This window comes from Phascolarctos cinereus, unplaced genomic scaffold (genome assembly GCF_003287225.1).
Source record: "Phascolarctos cinereus isolate Bilbo 61053 unplaced genomic scaffold, phaCin_HiC Scaffold_3;HRSCAF=262, whole genome shotgun sequence".
NCBI lineage: Eukaryota > Metazoa > Chordata > Mammalia > Diprotodontia > Phascolarctidae > Phascolarctos > Phascolarctos cinereus.
In genome coordinates, this window is record NW_027555736.1 from 188076296 (window position 1) to 188095317 (window position 19022).

At 34.9% G+C, this 19022-nt stretch overlaps 1 protein-coding gene across 1 annotated transcript in view; it reads right to left on the reverse strand.

Moving 5' to 3' along the window:
- Positions 1 to 19022, reverse strand: part of UBR1 (ubiquitin protein ligase E3 component n-recognin 1) — a 149854-nt gene that overhangs the window by 110977 nt on the left and 19855 nt on the right. The window contains exons 2-4 of the mRNA XM_021009248.2: positions 13369 to 13625; positions 10658 to 10736; positions 8352 to 8459 (exon numbers count right to left, since the gene is read on the reverse strand). Coding sequence (XP_020864907.1) covers positions 8352 to 8459; positions 10658 to 10736; positions 13369 to 13625 — 444 coding nt within the window. The remainder of the gene's footprint in view (positions 1 to 8351; positions 8460 to 10657; positions 10737 to 13368; positions 13626 to 19022) is intronic.

Below are 19022 nucleotides of genomic sequence, written 5' to 3' on the forward strand. Positions count from 1 at the left end.
GAAGGAAAGGGCACAACACTGTCAAGTGCTTCAGAGAAGTTAAGAAGAATGAAGATTAAGAAAAGATTAAGAGATTAGTGTTAAATTTGGCAATTATAAAAAGTCCATACTTCTTAACTCTATTATTAGGCATATATCCCAAGGTGATCATTGATTAAAAAGAAAGTCCCCATAAATACCAAAATATTTATAGCAGTACTTTTTGTGGTAGAAAAGGATTGGAAACAAAGTAGATGCCCATCAATGCAGAATGACTAAAGAAATTGTGATACACGCATGTAACAGAATATTACCGTGCTGTTAGAAACCACAAACATGAACACGGAAAAGCATGGGAAAACTTATATGAACTGATACAGAAGCAGAGCCAAGAAAATATATACAATGACTTTGTTGTTCAGTTGTTTCAGTCATATCTGACTCTTCGTGACTCCATTTTGGGGTTTTCTTGGTAAAGATACTAGAGTGCTTGCCATTTCCTTCTCCAGATCATTTTACTGATGAAGAACTGAGGTAAACAGGGGTAAAGTGACTTGCCCAGGGTCACAAAGCTGGTAAGTGTCTGAGGCCAGATTTGAACTCAAGAAAACGAATACTCTTTTCTTTTTCCCAGCTAGGCAATGGGGTTAAGTGACTTGCCCAGGGTCATGTAGCTAGTAAGTGTCTGAGGTCAGATTCGAACTCAGGTCCTCTAGAACCCAGGGCCGGTGCTCTATCCACTGTACCACCTAGCTAGTTCATATACAATGACTACAACAATGTAAATGGAAAGAACAACCACTAAACAATTGAAAGAGAATAATCTAAAAGTACAAAGAAAAAGCATGGTCTCAAGAAGAGACATCCTACCTCTTCTGCAAAGGTAGGAAGGAAGTTCATGATATGGGAAACTGCATATATTTTCAGATTGTTTTCAATGTATTGATCAGTTCTGTTGATTGGGTTTTTTTGCTTCTTTCTTTTTCCTTTAAAAAAATATTCCTTGTTATATAGGATGGCTCCTTGGAAGGTGGAGAAGGAGTGATACAGGGGGAAATTTAGGTGATGTAAAAACAAAAGATATCAATAAAAGTACTTTTTTTTTAGAGATTATTACTAACTTTTCAAGAAGAAATTTCAATTGAGTGATGAGGTTGGAAGTCAAACTATAGAAAGGTGAGGAGTGAAAGTTGGGGAAGTAGAGGCAATGAATACAGAGAACTTTTTCTAGGCGTCTGGCTGGAAAAGAGGGGAAAAAAGGATCTCCTTGAGGAGACAGCAGGATCCACCACATGTTTTGTTTTGTTTTTCAGAGATGAGGGGTCCCTGGGGTGGCTAGGTGACATAGTGGATAGAGCACCGGCCCTGCAGTCAGGAGACTGAGTTCAAATCCAGCCTCAGACACTTCACACTTCCTAGCTGTGTGACTCTGGCCAAGTCACTCAACTGCACTGCTTCACCAAAAAAAAAAAGGAAGGATCCCAAGACAACCGAAGAATTTATGATGAATAATGCTATCTATCCCCAGACAAATAACTTAAGAGTGTCTGAATACAGATTTTGAAGTGTACTTTTTTTTTTACTTTCTTTATTTTTCTTGGGGTTTTTTTTGTCTGTGTTTTCTTTCACAACATGACTATCAGAGAAACATTTTGCATGACTATATATGTATAACCTGTATGGAACTGCTTGCCTTCTCAATGAGGGAGAGTGAAGGGGGGGTGAGGAGGGAGGAAGGGAGATAATTCGGAACTCAAAGTTTTAAAAATGAATATTAAAAATTGTTTTTACATGTAACTGTGGAAAAATAAAATACTAAATTAAAAAAAAGATGAGGGATCCTTGTATTTATAGGAAGTAAGGAAAAAAACCAGTAAGGTAAGTGAAAATTGAGGATTAGGGAAAGAGGGGAGGTGATTGTGAGTGCTGGAGAAGATGAGATCAAGGGTGCAAATAGAGACATTGGTTTTGGCAAGGAGAATGGTCACCTCTTCATTGTTGACTGGACTGAAGGAAGAGGAGATAATAGGAGATGATGACAAGGACTTTAAATGGTCTCTCTTTTCTCAATAAAGAAAAGAAGGCAAAGATAAACATTTCTTTTCTTTCTTTCCTAATTAAAGGGTATGGAAAACACAGCACATCTCATCTGGGATGTACACATACACACACACACATTCCTAAGAAGTCATATATGGAGCTGGTCTCAGACTCAGGTAAACCTTAGTTCAATTCCCACTTCTGACATATAATGGCTGTGTGACTTTGGGACAATTACTTAGTCTCTCAATATCCCAAGCAACTCATTAACACAATAAGTTGCAGAGAAGTTGTAAAAAGGCAGTTGCGGAGGATGTTTCTGAACCAAGGAGCTCCCATAACATGAAATTACAAGTCTAAGAAAAAAAAAAAGATCCCTGGTTTCCTCCACCTGAAACGTGAAGATCCCAAAAGCCTGAAGCTATATTAAACCAATATATAGATATACAATGAATATATGTATTCTTTATAGCCTACACATAGACAACATATATATATTCTAAACTATAACTAAGTACAAAAATTTCCAAGACTAACCTTTAAAATATAAATGTTCATCAATATTCAAGATCCAATTTGTGAATTAAAAATAATCCACTCCAGATCAACCAATATGGAATAAAGCTAAGCAAAATGGTTATACGTTATTAAGATATGCCATCTACAATTCATTAAACATGCTGAAACATGATCTACTGGGACCGTAGAGCCAAGAAACTCTGGCTCTAGTATCCACTCTGCTACTAACTTGCTGTATAAAGACACCTCCAAGGTAAATTCTACCTTTAACATTCAATAATTTTATAAGATAGAGGCTACTTAAGCTCATTTATCAATGGAAATTCAGTAAAAAACACATGCTTTAAAACTGCAACTATAAATCCTGAAATTATATTGCATGGTAGTCTCTGAAACATTAGAGAAATTTGTAATAGATAGATACATAGATAGGAAAATAAGAATAAAAATAAATGAGTAAGGAGTAATGGATAAAATTAAATTATTGTTATAACAGCTATTTTTTAAAAATAATATAGTCCTCTCCAATGAATTAGTTATCCCAAAAAAGCAAAAATTTTCTACAGTCACTATTCCACTAATGTTAATTTAGTGAATTTGATGAGAATTTCTCTCCTGAAGGAAATCTAGTAAAATGTAAAGTTAAAGATATAAATAAAAAGTTATTTTTCTATTTTTAAATTACGTGAATAACCTATTTATTTTCAAAGGTATGCTGTATAAATGAGTTATTCTGATTAAAAACTTTAGATGCATTTGTATTAGAACCAAATCTTGTTCATGGGTCTGATGGGAACAAGAATTAAACTTGTCCGACCAATTAACAAATTACTTAGCTACCCTCTGCCTTAATTATTCCAGTTAAAAAACAATTTTTGAATAATGAAACAAAATTATTAATAATCTCTTTAAATTATTCAAAAATCTCCAATGATCAAAAAAATGAAAATTAAAATAACTTTAAAATAGGCCATTTTCCCTCGGACAGCAAGGAGATCAAATCAGTCAATACTTAAAGAAATTAATTCACTAGAAGGTCAAATACCGAAGCTGAAGCTTAAATATTTTTGCCATACAATAAGAAGACAGGACTCACTGGAAAAGACCCTGATGTTGGGAAAGACTGAAGGCAAAAGGAAAAGGGTTATCAGAGGATGAGATGGACAGATAATATCATGGAAACAATGAACATGAACTTGGACAGACTTTGAGATAGTGGAGGATAGAAGGGCCTGATGTGCTATGGTCCATGGGTCATGAGGAGTTAGATATGACTAAATGACTGGACAACAAAATTTATCTGCATAACTTCTCTAATTTCCATTTGATCTCTGCTTGGCTAAATGGGTTTACTTGCTATTCAAAAAATAAAACAAAATAGGCCATTTTATGCTGCCTAAATCTGTCTGTAAAGCCTAGAAACAATAAGAAATCAATATGTAGGAGGGAGGTGTGGACAAACAGGAACTCTATTACATTGCTGATGGTGAGTATAAACTTATCCTCTGCAGAAAACTTACAATCCGGCAATATAAAACATGGGTTATAAAAACCTGTATACAGAGGCAGCTACATGGCACAGTGGATAGAGCTCCAGCCTTGAAGTCAGGAGGACCTGAATTCAAATCCAGCCTCAGACACTTGACACTTATTAGCCGCGTGACCCTGGGCAAGTCACTTAACCCCAACTGCCTCACCAAAAAGCAAAAAAAACCCAACCCAAATACCAACCAACTAACCAACAAACAAAAAAACCTGTATACAAAATATATGTGATATACAATATAAAAACCTGTACCTTGATTCAGTGGTTACTACTAGGACTGTATGTAAAAGACAGGTAGAAAAAAATCTATCTATGCAAAATTATTTACAGCTATTTCACCTGAGTAAAAAATAGGAAATTAGTTAAAATGCCCAACCACTGAGAATTGACTAAATTAGGTATAACAATGTAATAGTATACTATAGTACTATAAAAATGACAAATTCATGAAACATAAAGAAATAAGGAAAAATTCATACAAAGCAAAGAGGTCTTAAGAAGACATAGCAAATAAATTGTTTTTGTTAAGATTTATATTGATGTTTTTCAGAAGAAATTAGGATATTTGACAACAGCAGGTCTGAAGATTAACAAAAATATTTGTAAAAAATAGTAATAAAGTCACTGAAGGGAGATCTACAAATAAGATCCTATTACATGAAAAATCAATGTAATGGAAGGTTCTGTGTAAGAAAGCTACTTTAGTTTTCTAGATGGCACATATAAACAATTCTTTCTTAATCTAATTACCACACACTTTCTACCGTACATAAAGCAGTACAAGTCCTTCATACAAACCCTAATCACAGGAAGAAAAAATCTCTATAATGCTTAATTTTACAATACATGCAAAATAGGCCCTAATTTACTGCACACTCACTGGAGAAGAAGCATTATACCCCAGTTAAATGCTTCACTACTCTTCAGTCCTACTCTAATCAGTGTTACTCTTCAAAACAGTTGCTCTAGTAGGTAAGTAGTACAAGTATTATTCCTATCTTACAGATGTAAAAATCGAGGCTTCTGGATTATGCCATCTGTCCCAAATCATGAAGTTATTAAATGTCTACAGCAGGATTCAATCACAAGTCTTCTGACTCCAAGTTCTATTGTTCATACCCACTCCAGCATGCTGCGTTCTCCATCTCTATCCTCAAGGACTTCAATATTCATGTTGATGATAATTGTGATAATTTGACCACAAAATTCCTCAACCCTAATGATTTCCTTTTCCATGTGACATATAGTCATGGTCATATTTAAGCCTTACCTTCTCTCAGAATGGTACCATCTCTGAGATCTAAAACTTTTAAATTCTACTCTTTAAAAGCACAATGTCCCATTTCTCATCTTCCCTAGTGTCTCACTAACACTGAACCTATGCTTTGCCCTTATGACCTCTGGTTCTCCAGTCTTTCAGTCCATCTTCTTGACTGTAATCATAAGCCTACAAACTCAAATTTGACTCTGTGGTTTGCCATTTTAATGTTTCGCTAACTGCTGCCCTAAAATTGTCCAACTCTCATCTTCCACCACTCCTGACATATCAATCTTTATCACTAGATAAACCCCTGATATATGATTGCTCTATTCTGGTACTACGGTTGCTGAACATCTCCGATGCAAATGACAAAAACTGACCTGATTTCAACCACTACAAAATCATGGTATATAATATCAACTAGGCTCTTGCTGCTCAAAAATCCTTCTACTCCAATCTTATCAACTCTTTATCTCTTATCCTTACCTTATTATCCTTAACCCTAAATTCTCGTGTTACAAACCTTTTGCCCTCTTCTCTTACCACCAACTATAAACCATCCACTCCACATTGGGAATAGCAGCCTCTTACTTAGCTGAGAAGACTGAAACTGTCAAATGTGAAATCCTTCATCTTCCTTCCTTCTACTCCTAATGTTTTGGCTTTGCCTTACCTCCACATATAGAAAAGATAACCTTACCACTACGGCTAATCCTTTTGTCTGGGTTCTTGACCCCATTTCTTTCCACCTCCCCTAGAACCTTGCTCTAACAGTCATCCGCTATTTGTCATTAATCTTTCATTTGTCCCACACCATTGCCTCCAACCCATTTACTTACAACTGTGCTCAGGTTTTCCTAGTCCTAAAAAAGCATTCCCTTGACCTTCTTGTCCTTTCAGGTTAACATCCCATCTCAACTCACCTTCAGAGCTAAATTTCTGGAAAAGCAGTCTATACCCTATGTATCCCCATCCTTATAATAAACTATCTCCTGAAACCCTCACAATCTGGCTTCTATTACCATCACTGAAACTGCTTTTAAAGGTCACTAGTGATTGCCACATGTGAAATCCATGGCCTTTTTCCAGTCCTGACTATCCTTAACCACTGCCCAGTTTCTAGCACAGCTTATCACTAAGTAGTGGAATGGATAAAGCATTGATCCTGGAGTCAGAAAGACCAAACTTCAAATCCAACTTCAGACATTTACTAGCTGTGTGACCCTGGGCAGATCACTTTACCTTTGTCTAGCTCAGTTTTTTCAACTGTCTAACCTTTATCGAGTTTAGTTACCTGCAAAAATAGAGATAACAGCACCTATTTCACAAGGTTGTTTTGAGGATTAAATGAGATGATATTTCAAAAATGCTTAGTACAGATCCTGGCACAGAGTAGGCACTTAATAAATGCTTGTTTCCTTTCTTCCTATCTTCTGGTTCCTTTTGTTACTATACCTTTTCAGACTTCTTAAATGAATGCTCATCTTCTTCCCGGGTTAAATGTGGGTGTTCCCCACAGACCCAAAGGTCTGTTACTGGCCCTCTTCTATTTCTATATTCTCTTTTTGGCAATCTCAATCACTCCCATGATTTCAACTACAACTTCTGCGCTGATGATTTCCAAATCTCTCTCTAGTCCTTATCTCTCTTCTGGACTTTAGGCTCTTATCTCCACCTGGAAATGGGCATCCACATGTTGATATCCACTCAAATATTAGAGTCTCCTAGCTTATCAACCCCCTCAGTTTCTACTATCTATACCTTCACTTCCTGTTAGCCAGACACAGAAATAATCATACCCATGACCTTATCATCCTTCATAAGTGTTCTACTTCTTTGATCAGGAACTCTTAAAGTTACCCTGATCAAAGTCTCCTATGCTTCCATCTCTGACTGTGCCTTCCTCCTAAAACTATTTTTCATCCTCAAGTTTCTCCATCTCTCAAAGTTTTCGGTGCCTATGCTCTGGCTTCACTTTCTTCCATTCTCAATCTTGCTCCTACAGTTAACCAGTTCAATTGCATACTGTCTTCTCTGCTCAGATCTCTCATTCATGTCTCTACTCAAATCCTTTGCCCCTAATACCTTGCCAAACCCCAAACCTGTATTACACTTACCATGTATACAACTACCTACTTCTTTTACATGTACTACTGAAAAATGCTAAAGAAAAATCATATAACTGTATTGACTAGGTCACTAAAAATTTATATTTTGATCAAGTGATTAAAATTCACATTTTTACCAAATGAAATAATATTTGATGAGCCAAGTAGATCAGCACCTGGCACATTAGAAAATATTTAATAAATGTTTATTCCCTTCCCTTCCCCCTTATATTATCTAATTCAACTGGACCTTCGCATAAGCAAGATAATGAATCCTTTTACTCTTTCCTAAATGACTATCACACTATGCAAAATTGTTGATCCAAACCTTTCCTTCTCTCAAGCCTCTTCTACCATTTGCTTCCTCATTCCTCTCAGTAGAGGTCTGCCCAGTTCCAATCAATACTGTATCAATTACACTATACTACCTCATTAGTTCTACTTCATCTGCAATAATTCTCTAGATTTAAAATAGTAAATCCTAGAAATGCCACTTTCATTAAATTCAACTAGAAACAAAAGAGCATATGCCCACTTGACACTTACTAGCTGAGTGACCCTGGGAAAGTCACTTAACCCCATTGCCTTACAAAAAAAAAGAGAGAGAGAGAGCACATGCCTCATGAAGTTCAATGGCATCTCAATGAAATGGATAAAGAGCTAGACTTGGAGTCAGAAAAACTTAAGTTCAGTCCCATCTCAGTCACTGACTAGCTATAGCCATTTAACTACTATAAGCCCAGTTTCCTCACCTAGAAAACAGGGGGTTGAAATAACTGACCTCTAAGGTCCCTTCTAGCTATAAATACATGCTCCTAAATATATACTATAGTTTTTTACCAAACCTCCACCAACCTTGGAAATTTGGACATGATTCTATTTTAAACAGTAACCTTACCTCATTAGACCTTACTGTTCTAGGTTCATGGTTTATACAAAATGGGCCAGTTTTCCATGCTTCTGTGTCTCCACAGTCACAAAATCCTCCTCCAGTAGAAGTATGCATCTAAACAAAAAATAAGAATGCTTTTTTATTAAAATTAAAACATATTAAAAATAAGGACAAACAAAATGATTCAACAAAAATGCCTAGTGGCATTTCACATGTAATAGTCTTTATATGCATTTCTAAGTACCTAAAAATAATTTCAACTGCATAATGATTTAATAAAAACTAGCACTTCACAGAAAAACATGGGCCCTAGAAGTCTGGATTTTAAAAGGACAATTTTTAAAAAGTGGGTTTTTTTTCTCACTTTTACACATTTTCTATTAGCTTTAACAATGGAGGAAAACAGAAATACAAATAGTACAAATTTAATTTATAAAAAAAATTTCAAATAACAGGTATGCTTAAAAAATGAGGTGTTGTGGCTAATGTAACTAAACATTCAATCAATTTTTTTTAAACCTTGCTAGTAAAAATTTTTTTAAATGAACTTAACCTGTTTTCCCACCCTTGTAAATATAACATACTAAAGATAATTGAATTTTTCTTTGACAATTAAGTATCTTACTATATTTCAAAGCTACAAATATTAGTTCCCATTATCCAATATTGTAGATACTGCAATGAATTAATATTTATTAAAGCACAAATGTGCCAAGTACTGTGCTAGATATAAGGAATACAAAGACAAAAATGAAACAATTCTTCCCCATAAGGAATATACATTCTACTGGGGAAAACAATATATAGATGTGTAAGTAGATAAAAAAAAATACAGGGTTAATTTTGGTATAGGCACTTAACACTGCTGCAAAGATCACAAAGGACTCATTTATAAGGTGATATTTGAGCTGAGCTTTGAAGGAAACTAGTTCTAAGAGGTACTGGTAAGGAAGAAATACGTTCTAGGAATGGATAACAATGTATGCAAAGGTGCAAAGATAAATGATAGAATGTCATATGTGATGCAAGGAAAGAAGTCTGGACCAGACTGGTGCATGAAGCTAGACCAGACAGTACATGGAAAGAGTAATAATACATTATAAGGACGGAAAGAAAGGTTGAACTCAGGTTGTGAAAAGCATATATAACCAGGATATAACATCCTGGTTACTGCATTTTTAAATAAATCCCTTTCACCAGTTTGTTTTCTTATGGATTTGCCTTTCTCTTAAAAGGACAGACAATACAGGGAAAAAAAATCCTGTCTATTCAGTTCCTGATTAATTAGAGCTCTAAAGTAAATGAACAAACCAAAACAGGAAGAAATATAAGATCGTAGATTTAGAGCTGGAAGGGACTTTAGAGGTCATTCAGTCCAACCCCCTCATTTTACAGATGAAAAATCAAGGCAGAGAGTGGTGAAGTTGTCTGCCCGAGGTCACACAAGTAACAAGTGGCAGAGGAGACAGAAGAAAGAACTAATAAGCTATTGTGGGCATATTCATCATCAGCTTCTTCATCATCAGTTTAGAGTTAAAAGGGATCTTAGAAGCAATCTGGTTCTCATTTTACCAATAAAGAAATTAAGTCCCAGAGGTTCAGTGACTTGACCAAAGTCACACAGGTATTATGCAGCAATGCCAAAAGCCAGGTATTCTGACTTTTAACTCCAACATTCCTGTATTGTCTGTAGAAAAATATTATATGTGTAAATGGCTGTATATACTTCTATTTACAAATAACATATTATTAATAACAAATACAAATATTACAAATCTTGTTCAAAGGAAATTAGAAAGTTAAGTAAAATATGCTATCCAAAGGAGTATTTTACCTCATTAGCTACAGGTCTTACTACCCACAGCTGAAAACAGTCAACTGGAGGGCCTCAAAAGCAAACAAAGTTTTGTTGATTAAACGGTATCACTACTTTGTGATGATCTTATTCCTTCATTCCTCTTTATGGCCTGGGTACTGTTCATCTGAACTATACCTTAAGAAGCTGCTCAACTCTTAGAGACTTAGGAAGACTTAGGAAGTAGATTTCTTGATCAGTTTGTTAGAGACGAAAATCTCAAAAGAAAAATTCTACCTCCTCAAGCTGATGTCTCTCTTAGATCCCCTTCCAGCTCTAAAATTCTAAGTCAATGTATACAAACTTTTCAAATCACCTTAATACTTTTATTAAAAAGAAAAATCTTAATAATCATCAAAAAATCAAATAAACATGTAAAACAAGGGCAAAATTTTATTCCAAACCTTTAGTCTTTAAGAAGTCAGAGAACCAAACACAATTTAAAATTCAATCAAACCTTGTAACGATGATTTTTGTGAACGCTGCTCTGGAAACAGTTCATGCAGAGGACACATGTTGGATCAATTGCACAGTCCCTAAAGAAGAGATTTAGTTACTCCAAATTCTAGATCATTATCATTTTAAGCACAGATCTACATAGATCATAAAATAAAAAAAATTCAAAAATGATTTTTGAAGAAATATACCACACTTATATACAGAAATTAATGTCTTTGCCTTCAATAAAGAGTAGTTTATGTTTATAAGATATATTTCAGTTTACAAATCACTTTCCTTCCAACAGCTCCACATAGTATATTTTTTGTGCCTATTTTACAGATGAAGAAACTAAAGTTTTGTAAGATTACAATATCTGTCCAAGATTATAGAGCCAATGGCATAGCCACAACTAGAAGCTGGGTCCTCAAAATGCAATGAGCTTTCTACTGTATCAAGTATCCTCAGAGCCAATGGCATTTTTCTTGGTTGGGGGCAGAGCAGGGAAGGCAAGAAGCAGAATATCCCCATCGTTAGCAAATCCTCACACTTTTAGGGTAAATTTTATTTTTATAAATAGACAAAAGTTATTCAGAGCTAAGTCTGGTGAATAATATGGGTGATCAACTGAATGATACTACTTGAAAGAGGTAGAAAAAAGGATGGTGGGATATGACTATAAAGTAATGAAACTCACATTCTTGTGCAACTCATAAATTGGTTCCAAAGATGAATGCCAAAAAGTTCCAAAAATATTTTGAATAAGGGTAGCTTGACTAGAATAAGCACATAGCTGAAAATTTCCATCTCCATGTAGTTTTTTTATTTGTTAGACAATCTGTGATTACTTAATAATCACTACTTAATAGTCTCACCTTATATTATGTGATTTGTATGGCTAATTTCTGACCTGACTTAATTTAAAATGTCAGAACACTCCTGTCTAACTAAGAAAATTACCTGCTGTTCCAACATCGTGTAAAAAGTACTTCACTAACAGAGAGATCCATATTGCTAGTTGAGGTTTGTGGAAAGAAAGACCCAACCTCATTTCTACTGACTCAAAATAATAAACTTTAAAATAAATCATCTTAATATCTTCAGTAAAGAAAAAAAAAACAACAACACAAAACAACAAACCAGCAAAATAGAAGGGTTTCTTTGCTAAATATCTTTTTCGAATTATTTGGGCAAGGATGTGAACTTCTTGAAAAGCTCTAAAGTAGATTTAAAAAACTAAAAAAATCTAGAGAAATTATTTTTAAACTGCTGTTATAGGGGAAAAAATAAAAGAAAAGGCTAACTTGTGACCCTGGACATCTCACTTAACCTTTCTACACCTTCCTTTGCTGCAAATTGGAAAAGACTGCTTGATTCTATTACCTAAAAAGCTAAACATGACAATAAGTTCTTTTTTATAACTCAATGACTTTATTCTCCTAAGTAGTAGCACAATACATTAAATTAGCATGTTAACTCTTCTAAGAAATCATTATTTACCTTCAGCTAACACTACTCTATGAAAACAGCTACATGATGTTCCAAAAGACAAACACTGACACAGCCTCGATTTTTGAAAGATAAAACAGAAAACCATTAAAAACTTTTTCAAAAGAAGTCTTATCTGTGGCAGCTAGGTGGCGCAGTGGATAGAGCACCGGCCCTGAAGTCAGGAGGACCTGAGTTCAAATATGACCTCAGACCAAACACTTGACGCATACTAGCTGTGTGACCCTGGGCAAGTCACTTAACCCCAACTGCCTAAAAATAAAATAAAATTAAATTGAATATTAAAAAAAGAAGTCTTATCTAACTTCATTATGGTATGGCAATAGCATTTTGTGAAAACCTAACAACTTTGACTCAACTTAACCCTTCTATGCTTCAGTTTCCTCATAACCTATAAGATGAGGGAGTTGGGATAAATGGGATCTCTAGAGTGCTTTTAACAGTTCTGTAATTCTGATTAAATTAAAAATATTCAAGAATTTGAATAAAGTTTACTACACAGCACAGTAATTTTGTCTAACCCCAAAAGCAAATTATTCTAATAGTTAAACTGTTTCCTTTTCTAAATATATTGTATAATTCTTATACATGTATTTTTTCATGTTTCCTCTGCAGAAATTTCTATAATAAAACAGAACAAAAAATAATCTGTCCTTAAATGAATAAGATATTTACAATCTCATGTTAGTTTTTAGACAGAAGAAAAAAGCCAAAACTCAAGTTCAAAGGCCAAAACAGTCTCAAGTTTCAAGTAGGAATAACTAAGAAAAAGATTCTCTGTACCTGACTGGGCTTTAAGGGGACAGCTCTCGAAAAGAGCCCTGGTAGTAAATCTGCTCCCATTATCAGGCTCTCTACATACTCACTCCTCCCCTTTCCACTACACAACCCTCACTATATAGCTAAAAACAAGCAAAGTTTCTCCTACTTCCCCATTCTCTTTTTGGAAATGGCAAAAGCCATAGCTTGGGTCTTGAAACAACAGAGAGAGAAAATGTGATGATGGCTTATTAACTGTGAGTGAGACTCTAACAAATATGCTATAAGGGTTAGTCACAGACCATTAATAAGTCCTGAAAAGAACAAACACATTAAATAAAATGACAATGTTTTATAAAGAGCCTTAAGTTGATAAGGAACCTAAAAAAAAGGTATACTACTGATAACAGGAAGAATGCAGAGACCATAAATACACTAATTCTATAAATTTCCAGTTCTTACCTACAAGAGTATGTTGTCTCCCCACTTTTGAAAACCTTCCCACAAAGCTGAAATGCTCCACTTTGTTTCAATTTCTCTAAGGAAATAACTGGATCTTCTTTAAATAAGTACCATTCCAGTGCAGTTAATATCATCATTTGAACAGCTTCTTCCTGTTTTTCCAATTCTGGGTCTATTTCATCAAAGTAAATGTCTGGTACAGTTTGTGCCAAATAGCATAAGAAGGCAGAATGAAAATCAACTTGCTGATGCCACCACTGCAAGAAAATAAGAGTAAAATAATTTATATCTTGAAACACTTTACTTCTTAAGAATCTACAGATAAAATTAAATCAAGTATAAAATTCTACGTAATCAGAAAAGGTATCACAGGATACCCCATAATATTCAGCCTCCTCTAACATCAAAGAGAAATGTTTGAGGAACATTCATTGGAAAGAATACTCCAAATCACTAAAGAATTTAAACTAAAACAGCTCTGAGGTTTTACCTCACACCCATCACAATCTAATGGGAGAAACAATATGAAAACAACTACATACAAACAATAAATATATAGGATCTACATACATTTGAAAAGAGAAGACATGCATGACTGAGCAATCTTGCTCCTTTAATGTAAAATAATTTTGTTGCAATACCAAGCATCCTGATTTGGTTATGACAAAATAAATTTGAAAAATATATCAATGGTAGCAGAGCTCGGTATTAATGACTCATCTGAGGTTGTGTTAAACCATGGGAATCTCTGGAATTGTCAAACTAAGGATGCAAGGAATACCTTAAATATACCTTCCATTTATTATCTTTGCAGTGCCAGAGATAACCATCCCAAGATGAAAAGACATTTCACCATTCTCACCGGCTTACAGTAGAGAGGCAACCACTTACTTATTTCTAAGGCTGATTTATGATTCCATTACTGACTTAAAAATTTTATTGATATTTATTTTTTCTTCATTGCTGTTACAATTCACTCTTCCTCCAACAGAAGTTGCTACCCCCACAAAAAAAGCACAATTAAGGATTTGCTTATTATTACATTATCAGACACTTATATATTATATATTATATTATCATATTATTAGATATTTGCTATGTCTGATAACATATGCCTTATTCTGTATCTGTAGTCTAACATCTCCCTACTGAGATGTGAGCAGCATAATTTACCTCCAAGTCCTTGGAAATAACCACAGATTACTGCATTGATCAGAGTTGTAAAGTCTTTCAATGTTGATTTCCTTTATATTACTGTGGTCACTGATAAATTGGCCTCCTAATTCGAGGAAGATGCACACTAGATTGCGGTATAGGTAAGTGGATTCAAAATTAGTTGAAAAGTACTCATTAACAAATCTAAGTCAATTTGAGGAAAGGTATCTATTAGAATACACCCAGACACCTCTCCCTGGTTCTGTGCTATTTTACATTTTTATCAGTGTCTTAGATCAAAAAAAAAAAGAAGGAAATCCTTAAGAAATTTTCAGCTAATTCAAAGCCAGGAAGAGGAGCTAACACTTAGGATGATAAAGTCAGTCTTCAAATGTGAAGAAAGAGATAGAGACTGGGTCTATGATTTCATTTGTATAAACCCCATCAACCAAAATGAAGGCTGGCATCATCTCTACAACTTATATTTTTAGAGTTATCTAGGGCACTGAAAGTTAAAATACTTCCTCAGAATTATACAACTAGAATGTCAGAGGCAGTAATTGAACTCAGGTTTTCTTGCCTCTGAGGACAACTCTCTATCCATTACAACAGGCTGCATTATAAAATTTGAATCTAACACAAAGCCAAGATGGACAGCTAACACTCTGGATCCAAAGTGAATGGAAAATTTTCAAAAAAATCCTCACAGGTTAGACTATTCAGCCAAATCAAGTAAGATGAAATTTAATAGGAACAAGTGAAAATTTCCATACTTGTGTTAAATAAACCAAATGCGCAAGTACAAGATAATGGAGACGTGACTAAACAATATTTCACAAGCAAAAGCTCAAAGGTTAGGGTAAATAAACTTCAATCATCACAAAAAGCTAACAGGATGTTAGGTCATTAATGCTTAGACTGGCTTCCTTTCCCCCAGAGAGAACAGAAACAGCCTCAGTGTCTGATAAGCTTATTAATAAGTACAGTCATTAACACCAAAGGCATTCCACTAACCACTTTGCTTATCCTTATGACACATTTATTCTTTACTGGTATATTTAAAAGAAGCTGGGGTCTATGCTGATGGCGGATTTATAAAATGTCCTACTTCCCTTGACCCCAACCCTGAGCCTGCTCAGCCCTAGCCTGCAAGTTCTAGGCAAGGCTAGTAGTAGCCTGGGACTTCTGCCTAGGCTGCTTTAGAATCAGAGCCAACACAGAGACTCATAAGGCAGTGAGGTCAGGAATAAACATCCTCAATATCCTAAATGTGAAGCTTTCTCTCTCTGTGCACAGCAATCCTGGAAGGGACTGGCCAATAGCATTAGCAAGCAGAAAGCATCCAGAGCAGAAAAAAAAAGCAACCAGAAGAGGAGGAGAGATTTTTTGCCACGATCTTTTATGGTCAAACCACAGGTGAAGCATTGTGTTCAGTTCTGGGCAGCACATTTTAGGAAAGACATTTACAAACACTGAAATAAGTATAGATGTGTGTGATCAGGATGATCTGGGGAATTTTTATGCCATGTTCTAAGAAAAACTGTTCCTTGTATATACATATCAGTTTCTCATATCCATTTATAGCACTAACTTCTCTCCTGACTTCCAGTTTCACATCACAAACTGCCTACTGGACACCTTGAACTGAATATCATAGACATCTTAAATTTACCATGTCCAAAGAAAAATTCATTATCTTTCTCCCCAAAAGCCTCTCTCCTTTCCAACTTTCCTACTACTGTGAGGATACCATGACTATTGGTGGAGTTGTGAACTAGTTCAACTATTCTAGAGAACAATCTGGAACTACCCTCAAAGGGCTATAAAACTGTGTATACCCTTTAACCCATCAATACCATTACTAGGTCTGTATCCGAAAGAGATCGAAGAAAAGGGAAAAGGATCTATATATTCAAAAATATTTATAGCAGTGCTCTTTGTGGAGGCAAAGAATTAGAAACTGAAGGGATGACCATCAATCGAGGATGGGCTGGACAAGTTGTAGTATATGATTGTGATGGAACACTATTGTGATGAGCAGGCTGATTTCAGAAAAACCTGAGAAGACTCATATGAACTAATGCAAAGCGAAGTGAGCAAAATCAAGAGAATACTGTACATAGTTAGAGCAATATTATAACAATAATTAACTGTGAAAGACTTAGCTACTCTGATTAAGACAATGATCCAAGATAATTCCAAAGGACCCAAATTAAAAATACTATCCACATCCAGAAAGAGAACTGATGAACTCTGAGCACAAATTGAAGCACGCTTTTTTTACTTTCTTTATTTTTCTTTTTCGTGCATATGTGTTCTCTTTTATAACATGGCAAATATGGAAATATATTTTCTATGACTTCATATGTATAACCAACATCATATTACTTGCACTCTCTAGGGGTGAGGGAGTGGCAGGAGGGAGAGAATTTAGGACTCAAAATTTTATAAAATGAACATCAAAAAAATTTTACAAGTAATTAGGAAATATTTAATGAAATAAAAGCATATTTTTTTTAAAAAAAGGAGAATGGGAGCCTCCTGAGATCAGGGGCTGTTTTTGTTTTATTTTGTATCCTCATTACCTGATTCATAGTAAGTGCTTGATGAATGATGCTGACTAACTTACTTAGACAGCTCTTTTTTCTTTTTTGTTGGTCCTTAAGAGCAGAGACTATTTCATTCTTCATTACAGAATTTGTATCCTGAGTACCTAGTACAATGGCTGACACATGGTAGGTGCTTAATAAAGGCTTGAAGCAAAGGACCTGGAAACAAAGTAACTGCCTGGAGAATGGCTAAACAAATTGTGATACATGACCGTAATTGAATATTACTGTGTCATAAGAAATAGCTAATATGAGGAATACAAGGAGGCATGGGAAGACATCTAAAATGATGGAAAATGAAATAAGGAGAATTAGGAAAACCATAAACATAATAACTACAACAATATAAATGCAAATAAAAACAAAAATAAAAGCTGAATGGTATGTAATTATAATAACCAGGTATGAAACCAAAGAAGAGAAATAGGGAAATGTATTTCCCCCTTACTCGGATAGGCGAAAGACTATGGATATGAAACACTGTATATACTGTCGGTGGCACATTGGTTAATATGGCTGAACTTTCTCCCCCCCCCCTTTTTTCTTCTTTATTTGTCTTTATAAGGTAAAGCTGGGAGGGAGGGAAGACTATATTGGAAAATAAAAGTGCATTATGAGACATAATGGTTTTTGGACATGGTCAATGAAGGAATTTGCGTTGCTTGACTGTATGTGTTTGTAACGAGATTTATTTTTCTTCTCAATAGGGGAGCGGGGAAGGAGAGAATGTAGATTTTCATTTATTTTAAAATGTTTAATTAAAAAAAGAAAATGAAAGATATAAAAATATAAGACATCAGAAAACTTTTTCAAAATAAAGCATAATATACGTTGGTGAAAAAATAATCTTAGACAAGAGGTTCCTACTTGGTCTTTCTTTTTTAAATACCTACTCCAAAAATCAAGAGTGGATATCAAACTATTCCCTAAATTCACCTCCTTAGTCATCAGGAACTCTAAGATGTCTTGGTCATTTCTTCTTAAGGTTCTTATTATTCCTATTTTCAGAAGCCAGTTCCTCTTTATTAGTCAGAATCTGGCCCAGAACAGTAGCTCTTGTTGTTTACTTTGGGGGAATGAAATTAAGTCAATAATTTGTCAGCTGCTCTGCTTAAACCCCATCACAATTAGGTTATTTCTTCACAGATGCAGGATGAACATGAACTTATTGTTCATAACATTCAATCAGCAAGTATTTATTAAGCACCTACTATGTGCCAGGCACTATATATGTTAACATCAAGGATAAATACAATTAGGTAACCACTGAAGCTTAATAGATATAACTATATAAACTACTGTTTATGTAATAAAAGTATTGGGGCAGCTAGGTGGTATAGTGGATAGAGTGCTGGGCCTGAGGTCAGGAAGACTTATTTTCCCAAGTTCAAATGTGACCTCAGAACTTATTAAACAGATGACCCTAAGCAAATCACCACCCTGTTTGACTCAGTTCCTCAACTGTAATATGAGCTGGAGAAGGAAATGGCAAACCACTCCAATATCTTTGCCAAGAAAACCCCACAAGAGGTCATGAAGAGTTGCGCATGACGAACAACAACAAAAATTAAAGTATGGAAACCTATTACTGCTAAGAATTACTGCACAATAAAAATATTGGATCCAATAAAAATTTATGCAAATTAATGAATGTAAATACATTATAGCTTAATAAAGAGAAGCTACAAGTATTTAGGTACATTCCCAGGTTTTTAAGGTTTGTTTTTTCCCTATTCTGTTTGTTATTTGTTTTTGCAAACAAAATGGTTGTTAGCTTTTGCTTTGAAGAGCTCTGCCAATCAAATCAGTACTACCACAGCCCAGGGTAATCTTCCCTTCTTCTGAATAAGTAGTTACTATTTGCACATTAATTTTAGCACATACTGTTTA